The 23,982-nt window shown below is 32.0% G+C and overlaps 1 protein-coding gene across 1 annotated transcript; it reads right to left on the bottom strand.

The window, feature by feature from the left end:
• Nucleotides 1-3,340: 3,340 nt before the first annotated feature.
• On the bottom strand, nucleotides 3,341-22,516 carry LOC143067263 (uncharacterized). Its single transcript, XM_076240371.1, has 8 exons — nucleotides 22,368-22,516; nucleotides 19,128-19,268; nucleotides 18,590-18,792; nucleotides 18,141-18,257; nucleotides 13,457-13,721; nucleotides 5,724-6,035; nucleotides 4,913-5,076; nucleotides 3,341-3,597 (listed from the first exon to the last, which is right to left on the bottom strand). Exons 2-8 carry the CDS (start codon nucleotides 19,247-19,249, stop codon nucleotides 3,443-3,445), a joined length of 1,338 nt encoding a protein of 445 aa, XP_076096486.1. The 5' UTR covers nucleotides 19,250-19,268; nucleotides 22,368-22,516; the 3' UTR covers nucleotides 3,341-3,442.
• Between the last annotated feature and the right edge of the window lie 1,466 nt (nucleotides 22,517-23,982).

Raw genomic sequence — 23,982 nt, 5'->3', positions numbered from 1 at the left:
GACAATTGTCTCTTGTTTTCTATTAGCAATGATAACGTGACGGTACCAAATTGCACCTATTTTGACAGTTTTTGCACCTACTTATTTTTATGATTAATACAAAAATTTCCATTCTGTGTTGATTTTGTGGCCGTATCCTTCTTTATTATATAGGTTCACCAATTTGTTTTAAATCCCTATTGAGTCATAGAAAATTTGGTTTGCATCGACCTTAAAACTATCCATGATTCTGTAATTAGGAGTACCCAAATTGCATCCATGCTTAAATTTGTATCGTTAAAAGGTCGAATAACAAAGCTTTTGTTTAATTCCTTCAAATATTTTGAACAATTGGATATTAGTCCATGCACACTCTTCATTTTTTCAGAAATAGATGCTTGTAACATAATCTTTTTTCTTATTTTAAAAAGATGACGTTTTGATGACGTTTTTTGTACATTTTACCTTTTCAGTAAACACTTCATCTGTAGATAAATACTATGAACGTTTTGTGTAAATCTAAATATATTTACCCATGTTGAAATACGTGCATAGTATCAAATCAGAACATAACAAATTGTTTAGTCTCTAGGAAATCTTGTAAGATTTCCGCTGCCAATTTTGCTAAATAGGTGTAATATGGGTACCGTTACGTTATATATATATATATATTGTACTTCTTTTACTTACAATAAACTTTGCCACCTTTACCATCAACTAATATTGGTAAAATAGATTTCCTGTAAACAGCAACCATCTACCAAACTTTTGACATGCAAAATTTAGTGTAACATCTCTCAATAGTTATTGTTTATCATGCATAAAAGAGAAGGACAACTGTATTGTACCAGTACATACTTGAAAACAATGAACTAACAAACAAACTGACAAACTTAATGACATACACGGTTGAGTATAAAAGCTCAGTACTACATACAATCCTTAATTTCCTTGCTTCATTTGATCAGTCTGATAGATGAGGGAAAATTGGAAAGTAAAGTTCAGTGAATGTATACTCCATGACAAAATTAGCTACAGACTATTTAATTGGACAATGACATTGGAAACAATTAGAACTAGTTTGTAACTTTACAAAAATGAGAGAAGTCACATAATTCTCACCAATAAGAAATATTGTCAAATGTATATGGTGACAATCAATACTGCTCAGTATGAACATTATCTGGCAAGCTGTGTAAGAAGAGATGTGTTCAAACGTGTCTTTGTATCATTGTTCCAATTTTTATAATTAAAAAACAGTCAAAATCTCATAACTTCATGAACAAATCGTAAAATAAAAATGACAGTTTAAAATATGGTGAAGAATATGAAAAATAATCTTTCTAAGCATAATATTTTGAAGAAATATTTGTGGAGTATCATAGTGAGGCAAATAAAGGATTCTAATTACTATGTCCACTACAGTAAGTGCGGTGGGGGACCATTTAAATAATATTGATCATCTCCTTTCTGTCACAGCATGTGGAGCAGGATCTGCTTATCATTCCAGAGCACCTGAGACAACCCCTGTTTTATTTTTTTGGGGTGCATGTTGCTCAGTCTTTAGTGTTCTATGTTTATTTGTACTTGATAAGAGTTTTGTTGTAATAATTATTGTGTATAGGTTTCATAATGTATGGTTGGGGCAAAATTAAGGCACAGACCGAAAAAACTAAAGATTTTGCAATTTTTCTACCTATAAAGGGGCATTACTCAACAATGAGTAAAGTGACACTATATATCCAAATTCAACTTGATCTGTATTTTGTGATTATGAGCATTGTGTATAAGTTTCATAACATTTAGTTAAGGCAAATTAAGTAAGAGAAAAAAGCAAAATCAAAGTTAAGAGAATGGTAACTAAAAAATTTGAATCTTATTCAATTTATAAAGGGGCATAACTCAAGAATGAGTAAAGTGAGTCCACCAAAATTCAATCTAGATCTGTATTTTGTGGTAATAAGCATTGTGTATTAGTTTCATAACATTTGGTTGTGGTAAACTTAAGTTAGAAAGCCAAAACTAAAAAAATTGCATTTTTTCCATTTTTAAAGGGGAATAACTCTAGAATAGTTAAAGTGATGTCACAAAAATTCAAACTTGGTCTCTATTTTGTGGTGATAAGCATTGTGTATAAGTTAATATTTGGCTGAAGCAAACTCAAGTTAAAGAAGGGAAACCAATTTTGGGACGTACGCACAGACGGACAAGGGTAAAACTCTATTAAGGTGGGGGGCATAAAAATCTATTCTCATAATGTCTTTATCGTCAAAAATGTGCATTGTTGAAGAAAAAGCTAATCCTTAAACATATTCAGGACATGTACGCTTGCTCAGAGAGGTTACAAAGTAAATAAATACTGAGAGAATAACAAAAGACCAGAGCAACAGTCTTGTATAAACAGCATGATGAAATTACAAAAACTTTAATTATATTTTGAATGATAACTTTGTGATTGACAAAATATTTTATTTATATAAAAGTCTTAAACTTGTACAATGATACTTTTACATTTTATATCTATGATTCAACATTTTTCCTAAATTAAATATAAGAAATGAGGTATTTTTTATTAAACTTTAAAAGAATCAAAATTATAACCAAATATATAAATAAAAAAAATGTGAGAAGTATTGATTCAGACTTTAGAATCTGCATAATGGGACTAAATCATCTACAAGAACAATATATATCAAAATAAAGTATACAGATTATCAATGCTTAAAGATTGAGTTAAGGGCATACGATACAGTTACAGGGAAGGTAATGACGTTGCTAACGTAATTTGTTATTTTCGCGACGTCAAACTGTGACATATCGGGAAAAGATGCATTTTTCGACTGATTTTTATCATTCAAACTGATTTAATTTGAAAACGAGTTCTTGGACCCCTATTTTTCAAAACGGCATTTTGTTTCATTTTGCAGGGAGATTATGTGACCCAAATTTTATAAAACTGTAAATAGAGGATTTTTTTTAATTATGATAAACATGCAGTAAAAAATGACGTTTTGTCTTCAATTCATGAACATTTGATACATATGAGTTATTTCTGAAAAAAAAAATGCATATTTTTTTAAGATATTTATAAAATACAGAAATTACCGATTATTTAACAAAAAACAATTTGTGTTTATCTTTTATAACAAAAAAGTTATGTCTTTCTTTCGAAAAAGAAATTACGGCCACAAATCTGAATTTTGAGCAAATATACAAAATTTCGACCTCATTTTACTCAAAAAGTAGCTCATGAAGGTATATTTTTAATTACATATTTGATTTAATCAGGTAAAAAATAGCCTATATGCAAATTTTCATGAACTTGTAAATACAGGATCGAAACTGTATCGTATGCCCTTAAATAAGTGTACCAATAGCTTATAAATCCTATATACAAAAAAATAGATACAGAAAATAAATTACTAGCATTATACAGCAACAGACGGTCCAAGCTAAAACATTGTTACATTTTTGATTGCATAGCATCTAATATCTGAACAAGTTGTGGTTTCGCTGATCCTAGATGTTCTTTATATTTATCAGAAATCTGTTTCCCTTTCCATGATGCTGAGGCTCCTAGCAGTGCTCCTAAAGCTGCTCCTCTGTGACAGTTCTCACCTACAATATATACATCAGTGAATATCCTTATAGGTGTTACAAAAATAGCTTCTTAATACATTCACACTTCTATAAAACACCAGTGGCGGATCCAGGGGGGTTCCAGGGGTTGGAACCCCCTCCCCCTTTTTTTGGCACAATCAATGCATTTGAATGGGGACATGTAGTTGGAACCCCCCTTTGTCCTGGGTTAGGAACCCCCCTTTTTTAAATTGCTGGATCCACCCCTAAACACATAGACTCTTTTGCTTTTATATTCTTCCTTAATAAGGTAGAGCATGTGTCTTTTTCTGAGCATCCCTAGTGGTCATGTTGCAAAAACATCTTCTTTTTTTTTTAAATATATTTCCCAAGTTGCATTCAGTAGGCAACAAAAATATCTAAAGATTGAAATTAAAAAATTAAACTTTCCAAAAATGTAGTGCTTTATAGTGTATTTAAAATGTTCAGAAAAATATCCTTGTAAAATTAAGGGCACATAATTATACTGAATTAGTGTGGATAATTTGAGGTTTTTGGATTTTCACGACAATAAGGCCTTTGACTCCATACTTCTTTTTGTTTGTTTTTTTAAATATTTCAGAAGTTATCATTAAAAACAATTCTGCCATTGAATTTAAGCCAATTCTATAGTTTAACGTTTTCTTAAAAAAGAAAAATTAAGTTTCTACTATAAAACTATTTCAAAAGAACCCCAATTTTGTTAACGTGTTTTAACGAAAAAAAACAAGATCCTTGATCCAAAGTTTTAATATTGAAATTTGAAAGAACATTGGCTCAGAAGCCTTTTACAGAAGTTTAGAAAAAAATATATAGATCTAGACATCTAAGATTCCATTTGTCTCTATAATATGAAATTAAACAGACGTAGAAAAATACAATTGTCTGTTCTATGGTCAGGTTGTTGTCTCTTTGACACATTCCCCATTTTCATTCTCAATTTTAATTGCAGTTCGCTATCTATTTATATCAATATTTATGTTTATATTGCTTAGATTAATGTCTGAAGTCTTTAGAGGTCAAATAGAAAGTTAATTGGATGACTTCTAGACTAAAACACACACTAAAAGTTGATACATATTATCGAGCCCATGGCTGCTAAATGTCAATTTTAGCCTTTTTATAATTTGAATATAAGTTTTAGTATGTTTTAAAACCAATATGTGAAATTGAGTCAATTCAGTGAACATGAGTTTGACAGCCAATGCCCCTTTAATGGGTAAAATCTTTTAATTTTAATCTTCTTCTTTTTCCACATCTTCTTGTTTAACCATCTAAAGAGTTATTAAGGTAAGTCCTTTTGAAAACTACCTACCACCACAATTAGCATTGACAAGCAGTCCTTCATTTGGATGATCTGCAAACTCTAATGCTAGAAACATCATACTACTTAAAGCACCCTCTATGTAACAGGCTGATCCTAGTCGACCAGTGGCCATCTGATATATCTGTAAACGTTTCTCTGACCCAAGTGGATATCTGAAGGAAAACATTATAAAAGTCAAAAAAAGTAAGTTTCAATGATATTTAACATTTATATGATCAAACTGTTATTGCATTTTTTTTTATATCAGTAAGTTTTAGCGTAGGTGTTAATTTCTGTCATTTGGTTTCTTGTGGAGGGTTGTCTCATTGGCAGTCATACCACATCTTTTTTACAATAAGGTTAATATTTTCCTTCAAAGATAATTTAAAATTCAAACTCTCAACAGATATACTCTGTTGTTTTTAGATTTAAATAAACCATATAAATTATCTGATGTGTACATTAACTGATCGGAATAAGACACAATAAGTTATTCCTAATCCTGAAATGTTAACTAAGTTCTTGTAAAACATGTTGTCTTGTTCATTTTGGATTTCATGTTATATCCTCAGTTTTCACTTTTGTATATATTTTTCCTATTCAAAATGGATCAAAGTTATTTAGATATAGGGAAACTGCAGTCACCTCAGTCAGACTTCTACAGGTTGTATATAAAATATCATTTTAGGCCAATGTAGTAGACAGACATATTTATTTCCATTATAAAAAATTAGTGTTTTCTATCTACAGACATTAGAAAAAATGCCACAGTTATATATTTAGATAAGATTAAACATAGATTTTATCATATACAACTAACTCTTTGGCTTTTTCAAGTAATGTTTCCACTGTCTTTCTCTTTGGTGCTCCTCCAAGTTTTTTATGGCTGATGAAATTCTTGACTTCTTCAGTCAGATCCTTTCCATTTAATACTCTATGTAGAAGTCGTGCATAGATTTCAATATATGGTATCAAAGATTCCTCAGGATGTGTTAATTTAATGATATCTATTGTTGCCTTGACACAATCATTCTCTGGTTTATCTGCATAGTGGACAACCCAAGGTACTGCTGGCACTAAAGCACCTATTACAATTAGCTGTGAGTCGGAATGGCCTGATTTACTCTTGAACCTATAAAACAGATTAAAATATTTAATACAGTCAACCTAAATGTTTATGTTTTAATACATCTCTCAATAACTGCTATAATACACTGAATATTTCTAGCCAGGGGATCAAATTTGATGTGACAGTAGTGAGAGCTCAGAGGTGTTTCAAAAAGTATAGGCTATGAACACATCTTGCAATTTCAATATGGCGGCTTTTTTCAAGATCGCCGCCAAAAAAAATCAAAATCAGCAAATATCACTTATACAGGTTGAAATTTGGGATGTGAGTAGTCCTGGATGATTAGTACAATACTACCTACATGACCTATGGACAAAGTTGAAATTTCAAAATGGCGGCCTTTTTCAAGATGGCCTTCATATGATATCAAAATCAACACATATACATGTACATTATATATAGTAACAAAGAGTTTTGTTTTGATGTACCATCAGTACCACTAAGTGTCGTTTGCTACATGCCACATTTACATACTTAGGCAAATCAAAATGGACGTTCTCAACATTGAAAGATTTGTGAAGAAATAATAGAAAATCGTAACTGCAGTACTCTTCTTGCAGAAATGTAGCTCACAATGAGGAATGACGTGCAGATACTTGCGTTTTTCCAATATCTAAACTAGAATGAAAACTTCTCGACTCAAACAGCTTCTTTATGATTAGGTGGAAGAGGACATTGTAATATTTTAAACATAATTGCAGTAATATGATGCTTGGTATGACCCAAGGGCTTGCCATTAGCAAGGCAGTTACTAATTCTAGTCAAATATTATTTTGGTAATGCAATTTAACAGGGCAACTAGAACATATTTGTATCACTACGATACATGAATAAGCTGCACATACAGATAGTTCAAAAAGACTGATGTCGTTTATGTACTAGTATTATGATCCAATTATTCATTTATCTAAAGTGACTGTACTAGAAGATTCCATCTATTCAGTACTGAATATGTTTATCCTTTCACGAATGCTGATGGGTCTACAACAACAGCCATGAACAATTTGGAAAATAAATGGAGTTTAACTACGGCTAAAGAATTGTCATTTAGGAAAACATTTCAATATTTCGCAAAGTCTTTTCCCAACAGTCATCAAAATATTACTTGATTATCTTTTGGGCAAATATTCAGATAAATTATTCCATTGAGACAACTATACTATGCTATCCATTTCACAGTTACTTCTGTTTTAGTCTTCTACGGTACTACAATCAACTCGACTAGAACCATCTTGTAATGTATATGACACGTTTACAGCTGGATACAGGACCAGTTAGTAAAGGAGGTACTAAATGACAAAATGTACAGTTTACAATGGTCGTTTATGTATTATCAAATTATTCATTTATCTTCAGTGACTGTACTAGAAGATTCCATCTATTCAGTATTGAATATTTGTAACCTGTCGTGAATGTGGTGGTTTTATAACACCACCCATGGACAATATTGCCAACAACTACCACTAAAGAATCATTACACACATGAAGGACAAACACAGCCTTATTTCAGCATTTTTTCTGTCTAACTTGGATAATTCATCTTAACCAAATGGTTTCGAAATTTTCTCATGTATTCTCTGAAAATTATTACACCAGGGTTTTCGATATCACAAACTAGTCAAAACATTTACTAAATTTTATCATCGGTATAAGGACATCATTCGTAAATATAGCTCAACATGCAGACTTCTTATATGTTCAGGTATTTCACATCCAATTTTTTATGGAAATATTCTTTATAAAGCACAAAGGTGTCAGTATTCACCTCAAAAACTAACAAAACAATTGAATAGACTTATTAAGAAGGGATATAGTTACGATACTGTTGTCAGGTCATTAAAGATTGCATATTTTGGCGTTAATATTGATTCACTTATAGGGTCTTTGCATTGGAACTAAACAAATTTATTCAAAAAACAGTTGTTGGCATGACACGGGTTATGTTCTTCTCATATATATATATGTTATGATGGTATGATACTAAACCCCTAACGGAAAGGATTGTGCCTGATGTTCATATGATGAAATCATAATCTTTCAGTCAGTTTAATAGAAGTCTGGAGCTGGCATGTCAGTTAACTGCTAGTAGTCTGTTGCTATTTATGTATTATTGTCATTTTGTTTATTTTCTTTGGTTACATCTTCTGACATCAGACTCATACTTCTCTTGGACTGAATTTTAATTTGCGTATTGTTATGCGTTTACTTTTCTACATAGGCTAGAGGTATAGGGGAGGGTTGAGATCTCACAAACATGTTTAACCCCACCGCATTTTTGCACCTGTCCCAAGTCAGGAGCCTCTGGCCTTTGTTAGTCTTGTATTATTTTAATTTTAGTTTCTTGTGTACAATTTGGAAATTAGTATGGCGTTCATTATCACTGAACTAGTATATATTTGTTTAGGGGCCAGCTGAAGGACGCCTCCCGGTGCGTGAATTTCTTGCTACATTGAAGACCTGTTGGTGACCTTCTGCTGTTGTTTTGTTCAATGGTCATGTTGTTGTCTCTTTGGCACATTCCCCATTTCCATTCTCAATTTAATCTGATACTTTGACCAATATATAACGTGCCAGCACAACTGGTCGTACTATTGCTGTGACATATAAACAAGTTACATTAGTATAGACTAAGAAATATCCTAGCACTAACCAAATATAACAATGTGGTTCATACTTACATCTAGTAAAACTGTTTTATGGATAGCACTCTGTCATTTGTCTTGCCAGAAAAAACATCTATGCTAATCTGGTAAAACTAGTCAATTGTGCAACTCTCTCTGTACATGGTATACACAAGTCAACAAAATGATAACAAAGATGGGTTGAAGCAGATGACAATGAAAATATTAAGTATGTCTGGACACCCTTCCACGTATTAAAGCCAAGACAAATGACCATCCGCATTGAATAATATTTCAGGAAGATTTCAAATATGTCACTACGAATAGACATTCTCTTAATACAATCTAGCAATTGTTTTCCTTGACATGTATCAGTTATAACATGTGATCAATCGTTCTGTGTTGGTGCTGATGCCAAATTGGAACAGTGGAACATGGTGAAAATTTTGCTTTAGATATATACATGTATACATAGTGATGGCATTATTGAGAAGCTTACGTGATTGGTTAGAAAGCTGTAATTGGACATATTTTTTCGTCAACAGGCTCTCATGCATCATGAACAATATATATCCATGAAGTTAAAGTATGTTTAATTCTTATTCCTAAACAAAGATCTTAAAATAATTTTAACTGAGGAACGAGACAGTGGTAAACTAGATGTAACAGTCAAAGAAATAATTAATTAGGACAAATTGAGTCCACGTAACCTCTACTGATCTGTGACATTAATGATTGAAGTAGTCGTTTTTATGTTAGAAGGTTAAGACAATGTTCCTTCTAATGTATAAAGGTGTTATTATGCTGCTTATTCTGTGGTTCCTTGCATTTTCTTATCTCATTTATCAGTGTCTGTGTGCTTTAATATGTATAGTATGTGATCTACTCGTAACTATACAGTTCAGTTCTAGTGTTGTAAATGTGATTTGAAAATGGTACATGTAGATCAAACAATGAGTAGAATTACACACTTGTAAAATAAGAAGGATGGGCTGTTGTATTGAATGTTATTAAGAATATTGCATAAATACAGCACATAAATAGGAAGTCTTTTACAGAAATGGATATATATATCCTATTGGATATTTATCACAAAGGTATCAGCATTTTGTATGAGCTCATAAAATATGGTTGAAAGATACTCTAGCGGTAGATAAAAATGTGGGAGGATTATGATTTTATGTACATTGCTTTTTCAAATGTGGCTATGAGTTGTACTTGCAAAGACTAAATGGGTTGTACTTGGCACACATTTTCAAAACTGCTGTGAAAATATGTTGTTGTTTAAATGTTAAAGAAGATGAGGAAGACACCATGAGCAACATGAACCCTCTCATAAAACAGGGTGTTCAAGGAAAATCAGCATGTTTTAGTTTAGATAAATTGAATTTTCACATTTTTTTAAATTGTTTTTAAGTTTAAAATACCGCCATGACTTACTTTAAACGTTGAATCACATATTTGATGCTTTAAAATATTAGATTTGAATATTATTTGCTGTAATAAAACATGGTAACAGAGATTTTGACTGATTGGCAGCCATTTTGAAAATGGCCACCATATTGGATTTTTCAGGGTGGGTCCATATAGCTTAAATTGACTACCATATATCGATCTACCATTGTGCAAAGTTTCATGCTTTTATCATCAAACCCACAATTCTTCTGAAAATACGCATGAATCAGCTGGACTAAACAGTGAACTGGCTTCCTACTTAAATTTTCATTTTGTTTCTGTCTGCATGGTTATCAGTAAGCTTTGAAATAAGCTCATTCTTTTGATAAGCATTCCTATGTTTTGAATTCGTTTTTTGTCTTTTGGTTATCTTTCATTTTTTACCATGGCCTTTTCAGTTTGCTTTCAATTTATGAGTTCGAATTTACCTTAGTTATCTTCTGCCTATTTTTTTGCAAGCAGTTTCCAAAAAAATTCACAAAAATGAATCTCCTATTTTTGTCTATTGCAAAACATTTGGCAGAAGCCGATCCAGGACTTTGAAAAGATGGAGGTGGAAGAGGGGGGAACCTATTAAACAAATCTTTGGAGAGGAAAAAAATATGCATTCATCATCAATAACGGGGATCTAGGCCCCTTTCCCCACCCTTAAATCCCCACCCTTAAATTCGCCTTTGATTGCAATAAAGAATGCATACAAAATTTCAGAATTTAAATTATTTTTTTATTTTTAGTTAAAATTGTTGGTAAATAAAGGCAACAGTAGTATACCGCTGTTCAAAACTCATAAATCCATGGACAAAAAACAAAATCGGGATAACAAACTAAAACCGAGGGAAACGCATTAAATATAAGAGGAGAACAACGACATAACACTAAAATGTAACACATATAGACAAAATCCCACGAGAATAACAAATATAACATATATATATAACATCAAAACCAAATACATGAATTTGGGATAGACAAGTACCGTGACACGTCTTATCGCAATGTGAATTTACACTCAAAAATAAGAGAAAACAAACGACACAACGTTATAATGTAATACACACAGAAACGAACTATAATATAACAATGACCATATTCCTGACTTGGTACAGGGCATTTTTAAAGGAAAAAATGGTGGGTTGAACCTGGTTTTGTGGCATGCCAAACCTCGCACTTTTATGGCCATGTGAAATATAACATCAAAATGACAACACAGGACTACAATATAAATAAATTGGAGAACACAATTGATAAAGAATCACACGAACAACAGCCAACAAAAGGCAACAAGTTCAAAATTTTAATACGCCAGAAGTGTATTTTGTCCACACAAGACCTATGTGTGACGCACAGATACAAAAGTTTGAAAGCCGAAACGAGTACAAAGTTGAACAGCATCGAGGACCAAAAGATCAAAAAGGTTGTGCCAAAAACGGCAAGGGCTTTCCGTTAAGTTACCAGAAAATCCCTATAATTTAGAGTAATTTATACTTTTGCAAACAGTAAATTTAATAAAATGAATATTCAAAAGATGTACATGATAAAGCTGAAGTATTAACTAATTACAGGAAACAACTGAAATACATTTACATAACCAGACATTTGAAACACAAAAGTAGACACATCCGAATACGTTTAAACCTCTACGCCAAGTGACGTCCTATTTGAAACTGAAAAATGACGAAAAAATGACGTCATTAGAATTAGTAAAACAGAGCATCAAAAAATGAAAAATGACGAAAAAATGACGTCATTAGAATTAGGATTAATTTAAGATTATATATTTGAACTAAATACTGATATTGCATTTAATAACAAAGCACATTTTAATTCTTATTAATATAAAACTGAGGTAGCAATTAACTATATTATAAAACTATGTCAGGTTTGTTATGAATCTAACTTCAAACGTAAAATATCGTACTGATTACTTTGAACGAAATCAAATCTGATAAATGAAGGCGGTGATTAATTTTCTTTACCATAACACAGAAATATAATAGAAAAGACGTCAACACATTTGACAAAATCCGATGAGAATTACAAATATAACATTAAACATTTAAACTAAATACATGAATTTGGGATGTATAAGTACCGTACCACGTCTTATAGTAATGCGAGTTCACACTCGGCAAAACAGTCACAATCGGGAATAAGTCACGTTTGGTAATTAAAAGATTAGACGACATTATGACAAAACACAATCTACCATGTGGTAAAAATGTCCTTAGCTAGTTTGGTCAACGAAACATCGTATGGATCCACCAAATCGTGATGGTGTCCATAAAATTTACGGAGTGTCAATTTTAATCTGTCCTCCTCATAACTTTGTTGGAGCAGTTTCTGCGTAAGGAGCACACTCCTGTATATGAAGTCCGTATAGTGTGAACAAGCACGTGAATAACGTATCAATTGTGATATGTAAACACCATACGAAGGGGCAGAGGGTATGTTACTGCTGAGAAATGGGAAATTGATAATTGGGAAGTTGAAATCGTCCCGTTTATCATAGATTTTCGTGTGAAGTCGTCCATCTACGTCAATATTGAGGAAATTATCAAGGTATGAAGCAGTCCTTCTAGTATCAGTGGTATCCTTAATTTCAAGTTCAATTGGATATATGAGATGTAAGTATTGGCTGAAATATGGGTTATTCAATGATAGAACATCATCAATATATCGGAAAGTAAAATTAAAGAATTTCGCAAGGTGCTTTTTCTTTTTGTCTTTTAGAAGGTTCTGAATGAATTCTGCTTCATACGAGTACAAAAACAAATCAGCCAGCAGGGGTGCACAATTAGTACCCATTGGAATACCGACTGTCTGTTGAAATATAAATCCTCCAAACTCAACAAATATATTGTCGATCAAAAAGTCCAGCATTTTGATAATATCATCTTCTGTATATTTTCTGGGAGATTCAGTGTGATTTTTCACAAAATATGAATTATTGTAACCCAAAACAAGAAATTTGTATCTACGATTTCCATTTTTATAGAAAAAGCTCTGTTTTATGAGATGGTGTAGTCGATCTTTCAACTGAGCATGGGGAATAGTAGTATATAGCGTAGAAAAATCAAAAGTTTTTATGTTGCTGCAAAATTGCAAAGATTGTGATTGAAGGTTAAGCAGTAGATCTTTCGAATTTTTGAGAATCCACATCTGGTTAACACCACTGGTAGAATATATCTCCTCACAATATTTTTGAAGCCCATCTTTAACTGTCGAAAGAATAGTAGTCAGTACTTTAGAAAGATGTTTGGTTGAACATTTTGAAGACCCAGCTATGTATCGTTCTTTATATGGAGTTTTGTGTAATTTGGGTATCCAGTATAATGAAGTAAGTTTTACCTGTTTTCAGTCCATACTAATAGATCTTCTGCAGTTTTAGGTGGTTGATTCTCTAAAACCCAGTCTTTGAAAAATGATCTGTGGAAAGATTCTGCATAGGTGTCATTATGTGTACCAGGTGTGGTCATAAACTTTACATAGTCCTCCAAAACCATGCCTCGTAAATCACGTGATGGAATAGTGGTGTTAGGATCTACTCTTGACATAGTCTTTAAACACTCTAAAGCTGTTAAACTGTTTAGAGTACTATCTCCTGCTTTCATACCTGAAAAAAGTAAACCTATCATAGAAACATGTATTAAAATTGTGTATGCCAGAGTAGTGTTTTGTCTACATAACACTCATCAGTGCTAAGGGAGCTTATTTCGACTGAATTCAGATTTAACAGAGGGTGGTAAAGAGTTATTTTCGTGCAAGGTTTTTTGCCTTTTTATTTCACTTGTTTTCGTGTTTTGACTTTTTATTTCTCTTGTTCTCGTTTTTGTTAGACGTGCGTGCTTCGTGTTTTCCCTTATTTATTTTCCGTGTTTCATGCCAGTACTCTTAATTTCTCGTGCTTGTCCCGAAATTCAATTAAAAAGTTAACGGGGGTCTAATCTTAGTCAGCCCAGATATTAAAAGCTCTCTTCGTTAACGGCCTATTCCTCATGAATAATGTTGGAGTTTTTTTTTTAAATCAGATACACTGAAATAGCAAACTCTAAAAGGTGACCCCTGGGTCTCCGTGTCAATTAATAACGACTGCATGATCTCCAAGAACGACTTAGTATTAACTATGTTATTTCTCATACTTCATTTTTTAATTTTTCCTGCTACATTTTTTTCGATTTTTATTTCACAAGTTTCCGTGTTCAGTACCCCTTTTTACCACCCTCTTAAAAGTCACAGCTGTCTGCTTTTATCAGTTTGGCAATAACAGACTCCTTTATAAAATTAATATGAAATGCTTATGGTTGGTAATGCAGTTTTAAACAAACTATGCAAAAAAATGCACATTACTAAATAATACGATTAAAACAGCCCTAATACTACCAAAACAGCATGCGTCATACTGGTGACGTCGTCCTGGTCATATAAATACGTGATATACATTGCTTTTTGGCCAGGTCCAATCCTGAATTACAAGTAAACATATATTGTGCATGTAATCCAGGATTCATTGCCAGTCCATATTGGAAATATTGACCCTATATTCACATCATTGCCAGTCTGTATTGGAAATATTGGTCCTTTATTCACATCATTGCCAGTCCGTTTTGAAATATTAGCCCTATATTCACATTTGATGAATGTAATACAGCATTCAGAACAAGTCTGTATTGAAAAAGTTGGATTATTTAATAAAAGTGTTATGAACTGGTCTCGAGGCTGATACAGCAAACCTTGAATCTATATACCAGTGCCAATATAGAAACAGCCAGTTAATAACACTATATTCTCAATCAAATGTAAGATTGTCACAATAAATATTTTATGTGCAACAAAACTATAACCAGATGCTCCGCAGGGCACAGCTTTATACGACCGCAGAGTTTTAACCCTGAACGGTTGGAGCAAGTATGGACACAACATTCAAGCTGGATTCAGCTCTAAATTTGGATTGTGATTAAATAGTTGACACAGCATAGGTTTCTGACACAGAATGAATGTGGTCTAATGAACTTAAAATATTGTTTTTGCCTTTGAGCAATTCACTATGCTGTTGAATATTAATCCTCTCAAAAAAATGTTTGAAGAAATTTTCTTTCTATTTATGAAATCTGAAATGAGAAAAATTTAACCCCCCATCCCCATTTTTTTTCACATCCCTCTTTCCCTTTTTCCAAAACTGATCTCAATTCAAATTTCTAATGGAGTTTGCAACAATAACTACTCATTTAAATACATCATAAAATATTAAAATGTAAAATAAAGTGCTTGTTATCACTGAATGGTAAAGATTGTTTTAATTTATCAGTTGGTAGTAAAAGTGAATACATTGTATATTGTATAAAACAATGATTTAAGTTGATTCAACTACTATTCTGGACAAAGAAAGATAACTCCAATTGAAAATTTCTTGCTATTGCACAATATTGTGCAATTAGATATTTCTTGCTATTGCGCAATACTGTGCAATTGAAAATATTTGCTATTGCACAATACTGTGCAATTGAAGATTTCTTACTATTGTGCAATGCTGTGCAATTGAAAATTTCTTGATATTGCACAATACTGTGCAATTGAAGATTTCTTGCTATTGCTGAATACTGTGCAATTGAAAATTTCTTGCTATTGCACAATACTTAATATAATAATTTTGAATTCTGATTTGAACCAACCTGAAAACTGGGCCCATAATCAAAAATCTAAGTACATGTTTAGATTTAGCATATCAAAAAAGCCCAAGAATTCAATTTTTGTTAAAATCAAACTTAGTTTAATTTTGGACCCTTTGGACTTAAATGTAGACCCATTTGAAAACGGGACCAAAAATTAAGAACCTACATACACAGTTAGATTTGGCATATCAAAGAACCCCAATTACTCAATTTTTGATAAAATCAAACAAAGTTTAATTTTGGACCCCGATTTGGACCAACTTGAAAAATGGGCCAATAATCAAAAATATAAATACATTTTTAGATTCAGCATATCAAAGAACCCCAAGGATTTAATTTTTTTTACAATCAAACTAAGTTTAATTTTGGACCCTTTGGACCTTAATGTAGACCAATTTGAAAACGGGACCAAAAATTAAGAATCTACATACACAGTTAGATTCGGCATATCAAAGAACCCAATTATTCAATTTTTGATGAAATCAAACAAAGTTCAATTTTGAACCCTGTCCAGGGCTCCTTATTCCTTATAAACTGTTGGGACCAAAACTCCCAAAATCAAACCCAACCTTCCTTTTATGGTCATAAACCTTGTTTGTTAAAATTTCATAGATTTCTATTTGCTTATACTAATGATTTGGTGCGAAAACCAAGAATAATGCTTATAATGCTTATTTGGGCCCCTTTTTGGCCCTTAATTCCTAAACTGTTGGAACCTCAACTCCCAAAATCAATCCCAACCTTCCTTTTGTGGTCATAAACCTTGTGTTTAAATTTCATTGATTTCTATTTACTTGGTGCGAAAACAGCAACCCAACAACTAGTTGTCTAATTCATCTGACAATTTCAGGGCAGATAGATAGTGACTAGATAAACAATTTAACATCTAATTAAACTGCACTAAATGCTTTGGTTTCAGAGATGCCAAAATCTACATTTTACCCCTATGTTCTATTTTTTTGCCATGGCAGCCATCTTGGTTGGTTGCGGCATCAGGCCGGTTCACTGGACACATTTTTTAAAACTAGATACCCTTATAATGATTGTGGCCAAGTTTGGTTAAATTTGGCTCTGTAGTTTCAGAGGAAAAGATTTTTGTAAAAGTTTACGGACGACGGATGCCAAGTGATGAGAAAAGCTCACTTGGCCCTTTCGGCCAGTTGAGCTAAAAATCATAGGGATCCATATACTTATACTGAAGTTATTGCCTGCTAACCAAAATGTCTTCCAACACCTATGCAGACATCACCATAACATAGTATGCACACAGACAAATTGGTGGTTGTATTAAAACATTCACTGGCGTAAGACATTTCAATTATATACATTTCTTTATGTGAACATACCGGTAATACTTTTTGGTTCTCTTGTTAAACAAAGCACTACATGTATATCGTCTAATTTGTCTTTATAATTTTCATGCAGCAGATGACACATTTACTGAATTAAATTGTTTAAGGTCTTTCTAAACAAACCAATGACTCATATTATAATGAGGTATTTTTACATTCAGTGGCAAATTAAACATCTCAAATGTACATGTAGATTCAGGACAAGAATATGTTAAAGAGATTTTTTAACCTTAGTTAACAGTTTAGCTAGTTTAACAGTCTGACACAATAATTCTGACTACAAAGCCATCAGTCTTTGCTCTTTACTTCTATACTCCTCCACCCCCTCCTTTTGTGGGGAAAGTTTTCTTAATTATATAGGGAATCACTGAAGCATTACCAGAGCTGCCCCCTTATAAAAAGTTGTGAAGATTTTGTCCTTTACCCTGTACTTCAGCTTTGACAACTTTGACTGTGAAAATCAAAACAGATCATTTTCCCTGGTGTGTGAATAACTTTCACAAATTTTTATCATTATAATTGGTCTATACATGTTCAGTAATAATTTGATGATAAACACTGATCAACATAGGGTCAAATGTGCAATGTTTATTTGTTGCTGTTGTGATATTGGCCACCTTTCATGACTGCTGATGTTTTTTTTTCATGTTTAGTTTTATGTTGATTTGGTTTGATTTTTGGTGTTTTAACAACAATTTTAAGCACTGCATTTAGGCTATTTCCAGGCCGGAGTGCCTGGGGAAAATCACTGGCCATCAATAGGAAAACTGAAATTCCTAGTCAATTAAGATTGGAGTCGAGTGCAGGGTTCAAACTATCAATCTCAGTGTTGACTGGCTAATGATTACAGTAGTAACTACTGAGACCACGCAGCCACTAAGCCCCTAGTTGTATGTTGATGTTTAAATCCTAAAGGTCAAGTACTTATAATTATGTTACCTTAGTGATTATGGATCATTATGTATGTGTATGTAAATGTACAGATCCCTGATGGTCAAGTATTTATGTTACCTTGGTGATAATGTACAGACTGGTCCCCACTAGTCCAGTATTTAAGTTTATTGTGTAGGATCACATGACCAATGACTGGTTTCGTTTTACTTCCCCATCCACTCCTGCCACTTCCTCCTACAAATAGAAATATTTCTTATACTTTACACATAACAATTAATGATCATTAATGGGTTATTTAGATAATGTAGCAAATTTAATACACAAATTTAATTAAACTAAGCTTATATAAGTAAATAGATACAAAAAAATACTTTAAAATAATCAGTACTGTCACTTCAAATGACTCACTTGATACTTTAACTGCAGCAAGGTAGATGTCTTCTCTGGTTTACTTGCAATACTTTCAATGTATACATTGTTGTTAAATAAAAACATTTAAGGGGAAGACCTCTTTTTTGTTATAGTCTGCTTCCATTTACATATTTCTTAATAAAACAAGATCATACCAACAGCTGATAGAGTAAGTATACTGGATGGGTGTTTTTTTTCTGGTTCCCTGTATCCTGTCAGCCATCCTCCATAACCATCTTTAATATCGTCAGGGTTATAGTACCAGTGTACCGGCATAGCCAAGGCATCAGCTATAAACATACCCCATAAGGCCTCTTCTTTAGATTTTTGTATGTTCATTGAAATTGATAATACTTCACTGAAAATAAACATAAGGTTTTAAAATAAGTTTATCAAGAGGAATAAAAAAGAGGTATCAACATTAGTTATTATCTGGCTGCAAAGACAAGGGTCTACACTCTCTTTGATAGTTTTTAGAAATTATGAAACATCTATTGTAACAGTTGAGTTCTTTTGTCATCTCCAAGATATCAATAGTGATAACTATTCAAAGGCTTGTAAAATGGCTTATAAATACCATTTATTTTAAAAGGCAAAACTAGCTAGTGACCTTAAGTTGTCTGTGTAGTAGTTTTATTATTACAAGTTTGGGGAGTATATTTTGGATCAACTATATTTTATTTGAATTTCTACCTTTTCTGTTCAGTTGTATGCTGATTTCTGACTATTCGTGGTGTCTGTATTACTTGAACTCTACTAAGGAGGACCACTGTTACCAACGAGGACACTGTTCTTCCTGTCTTTGCTGTCAGCATTGATTCATTTAAATCGTTTCTACAACAGTTTAATTAAAAAACAAGAATTTAAAAAAATCTTAATTATATGAACATATAAAAGTATTTTAAATGCAATGTTTTATTTATTTCAATAGTCTTAAACTTGATACATGTACATTTTTTGTACATGGTACAGATGTGGATCCATGATTTTTAAAAGGTAGCCCCAAAATAGATAAAGTTTGGAGTGAAATACATGTAGGTAAATATTATAGAAAAACCATAAATATATACCCATCCCCCTATATATATCTGCCACTGAAACTGACTGAGTCAAAAATGTACAGGTTAAATTTATATTTTCTGGGATTCATCTATTAACTACTTACATGTTGTTCAGAGGAGTGACTATTTGAAAAAAATTAACCAATAAAAAATTTAAACATTGCCTCTAGTTAAACCCTGTATATCTTTTATCTACTCATATATGTAAACACACCAGGATCACTGAATCAAAAGTCAGGACAGGGCATAATCATGAGTAATTCAAAATATAATAATCATGATACTAGCTAGTCCAAATCATTATGATGCCTTGTACAAATGTACAATGATTGTACATGTTGTAAGGCTTTTTTGCAGTTTTTTCCTATAATGCCAATTCAATAAAATAGCACTTCAAGATGCCATGATCATTTGGACTGTAGTTACAATGTAGATACATACATGCATGTACTAGTATACCAAAGGTAAAAATTTCAATTTGATTTTTTTTTTTTAAATCTTGCATTATAAGTGCATCTCTTGACTTTAAAATATAGTGCTTACATTTTTGTAAGCCTATTAATTTTCAATTAATAATATGTTACTTTTTTGGTAAATATGTGTTTCTACTGTTTTATTGCAGATCAATTAACTATTAATTATCATGAAGGATTTCAATATTATCATTATTATTATCATTCAAATACATTGTATATGTTCGGGACCATATGAGTATTTGGATCATACTCGTATTGCCATGACCATGTGCATATTACTTATATGATCTGTATGGTCCGACCTTACGTGTATGGTCGGACCATATGAGTATATACTCGTTTGGTTATTAATGGGCCGGACCATTTGAGTATTTGGACTATATACATGTAAGTATTTTTTTTCAAATATATTACAAACATTTAAAAAAAACAATAAACTTAATTTAAAAAAAAACCAATACAGGTTACATAAAAATGTATTAATTTTATAATTCAAAGGCTAAATCAAAACTTTATATTGATGCCATACATGTAGTTAGTTTTCATCGCAAATTGCATTCCTGCATGTAGGCTAAAGATGACATTTACTTCCACACGGTACTCTTATTTGGTTTTTTTTGCATTTTCTTGTCTTTGTTGTGCACAATCCTTTTCAGTGAAAGCTCACAGGTAGTACTGTAGACTTCTTAGTACATACATTTCAATGTGTCTACAGTGTTTTAAAGAAGCCCTGGATCTCAAATATCGTAACATGACTCCAGTAAACCGTATTCACAAGGCAACTTAAATAAACTATTGTCCTTGAGTGACAGTGACTTCTTGTGTATTACACATATAAAAAAAGAAGATGTGGTATGATTGCCAATGAGACAGTTCATTATAGAATTTTTGGAAGTTATCTTCCCAAGTCGACATATAGTCATAAACTTGTAATAACAAATCGGTAATTACCATCGGTATAATATGTGTTTATTATAATTTTGATAAGGGTGTAAATTAATTATGTAAAACTGCTTATTTTTATTCAGTTTATCTTATTATTGTAATATCATAATAAAAGGACCCATATATCATGTATATATCATAGCGTCTTTTTAATGACATGACGACTAAAATGGTCATTACACAATGTAAAGATTTTGTAAAGTCTTAAAAAAGCATATGTGTAACAGAGTGTTAATTACCCCGACCATATGAGTATATACCCATGCGTATATGGTCCAAATACTCATATGGTCCGGAACAAATATATAAGGAGGGGGGAAAGTTGTCATGAACATTGATGAATGTCTCTAATACTTAAACATAAAAAAAGTTGCCATGGATATAAGTGAACATAATTGTTGCAATGACCAGTCTTAACACTGAGTTATAGTATAGTGTAAGTATTATAAATATATATCATTCCAACTGTTGTGCATTTAATCGAAGAAAACATGTATCTTATTTTCACTAAGCAAAGGACTGCTTCAAAAAATAATTCCAAATCACTTATATAATAGCTTGAAATTATTTACCTCTATGAAACTTATAGCTAACAAATAGTAAACATGGTGTTGTCTAGTAGGGTCATATGTTTTTTGAAAATGCATATAGACGTACATTTGTACAGTAGGTCCCTTATCTTTTTACTATTTGCGGACTATCATGACTATGATGTGGGACAAATTTGGTAGATTATATAGGGAATCACTAAAGAATGACTGGAGCATGACCCCCTCTTAGGACAGACAGTGGGCCCTCTGCATGGAATTTCTGGATCCGCATTAACATGCTACATGTATGTATATACATGTAAATGTAACTGACCTGTACTCATGCAAGTTTGTACGTCCATGCTTTAATTAATTTTTATTGGTGATCCTAGTCATTATAGCCAATTTTTGTCGGATCAAAGATATGGGATGTCATACACCTACAAAATTTGAACATTATCACTTATTAGTATTACACTACTTACATTAATCAATAAGCCAAAGTAATCCAAAGAACTCTTTTTATTCTGACAAATGTTTTTCCCTGAATATCTTAATTACTTTTCAGTTTACAACTGGCCAACCTTATACCATTAGGTTTCAATCATTACTATTTAGAAAATCATTTCTCCATGAAACCCCTTGTGTAACACAACGTTTCATAACAGCTATAATTTTATATAAACTGTGAAAACTTATGTAAAATAATTGCCATTTTTTAGAACAAAAGTCCTAATGTTCGCCCATAACTGCATATACATATTTAGTTTATTTTTTCTACTTATATAGATACACTGATGGGAAAACTGGTCCTTTTAATTAATAACAAGTGTTAGTACATAACATGTGATTATATTTTTTACATCACAAAATAATTTGCATCAGACATGCTAAAAGTTGCAGCTCGTTAACAGTATTTACCTCTAGCTATGTGAAAACCATTCACACTCTCGCAACACAACATCTCCTCCCCTGTCTGGAGGAATCTCGCCGAGATTTCAATTCATTGTTAAATTTTTAAGTTATATAACTTTTTTTATATAAATAGAACATAAACACGTGCTTGTGTTTACTTTAAGTTTGGTCATCTTCAAAATGGAGATAAGAAAATGACAATTGTTATAATGTTGGAAAAAGACGACGTACAGTTCCGGTCTCAGCCAAAAAATAGCGAAACTGCATTTTTTTAAATTAGCAATTATCATTTGTTTACATTTACCTTCAATTTTTGAAACCAAGATGATACTCAGAAAAATGCGTGGAGCTCAGCATAATCGAATTAGGCAGGGTAAGACAATAAAGTATTATATAATATTTATTTTGAACTATTAAGGTTCAAATACATAAAAATTATAATTAAAAAATTTAAATTTTCCCATTTATTGCAAAATTTTGAAGTTTCTTTTATACTGTATTTTAATGGAATCTAGTATGGGTGATGGAAGTGTTGACTGGCTTCACAATCCTCTTTTATTGGTGTTGGTTTTTTATGACCAGCCGATACAAGCCTGATTTACAAATTAATTATTCATTTAGTGAGTTAACATGATTAAAATCATAAATCGAATCCTTGTAAGAAATTGTTGACCATTTCCCTCCCCTTCCCCCATGTTTTCCTATCTTCGTTCTTATAAATATCGTGAATGGATAAATTCTGATAGTTTTTTTTAATTTATATAATAATATGAGATAAGACAGACCTGGAAAAATTGCACGAGTTCGGTTAATCTATTTATATCTACATTAATGTTTATATCGCTTAAATGGTCATTGGAGGTGTTCTGAGGTCAACTCAATGAATAATTAGATGGCGTCTAGCATAAAATACACACGAAACGAAGCTACATATTTTCGAGCTCATGCTCTATGCTGTTATGTTTTTTGTGAATTTTTCGAAGGCTTTTGACAAAGTTTGGCATATTGGTTTCTTACATTAATTAAAAGCACATGCCATTGAGAAAATCTGTTGAATAGGTCCACTAACTACCTTTATAAAAGAACACAAAGGGTTGTCATTAATTTAATTAATCATCCTCAAATTTTTGGAATGTATCAGCTGGTGTACCATACTGATCAGTTCTTGGTCCTTTATTGTATATTATATATATTAACGATATTTTTTAGCAGTTAACTGAATTTTTATGCATACTATTAGCAGATGACAATTCATTCAGGTACTCGGGTCATGACGAGAAACTTTGACAATCAGTTGTTAGTCGTGACCTGAGACAGCTGGACGAATGGCAAAGAAAGTTGCTTATATCTTTCACTCCTGAAAAAAGCCCAGATATATAATGATGTTCTCAAATAATGAGATACAAGATCTTAATTGTATTACGAACAATGAACAAATACCGATAGTGCGATCTCATAAGCATCTAATGGTTATATTTAGAAGTGACGCAAAACGGAACAACCATGTTGAAAATGTACCAAGTGGTGTTTAAACGCACTGCTAAAACTCAAATATCAACTTAGCCGACAAAATTTTGCAAAAAATATATTTAGAATCAAGTAGATCAATTTTTAAATAAGC

Source organism: Mytilus galloprovincialis, chromosome 3 (genome assembly GCF_965363235.1).
Source record: "Mytilus galloprovincialis chromosome 3, xbMytGall1.hap1.1, whole genome shotgun sequence".
Taxonomy (NCBI): Eukaryota; Metazoa; Mollusca; class Bivalvia; order Mytilida; family Mytilidae; genus Mytilus; species Mytilus galloprovincialis.
Note: the sequence above shows the minus strand (reverse complement) of the source record. Positions and strands in the feature narration are given on the sequence as shown.

Bases quoted from the DNA above. Each gene is read 5' to 3' on its own strand.
- LOC143067263 (XM_076240371.1), bottom strand. From the start codon at position 19,249: ATGCTGACAGCAAAGACAGGAAGAACAGTGTCCTCGTTGGTAACAGTG. The intron at 13,722-18,140 runs GTAACATAAATA...TACTTTTTTCAG, and splicing joins GTCTGTACATTATCACCAAG to GTATGAAAGCAGGAGATAGT. The intron at 3,598-4,912 runs GTAGGTAGTTTT...TATATATTGTAG, and splicing joins TGTCAATGCTAATTGTGGTG to GTGAGAACTGTCACAGAGGA.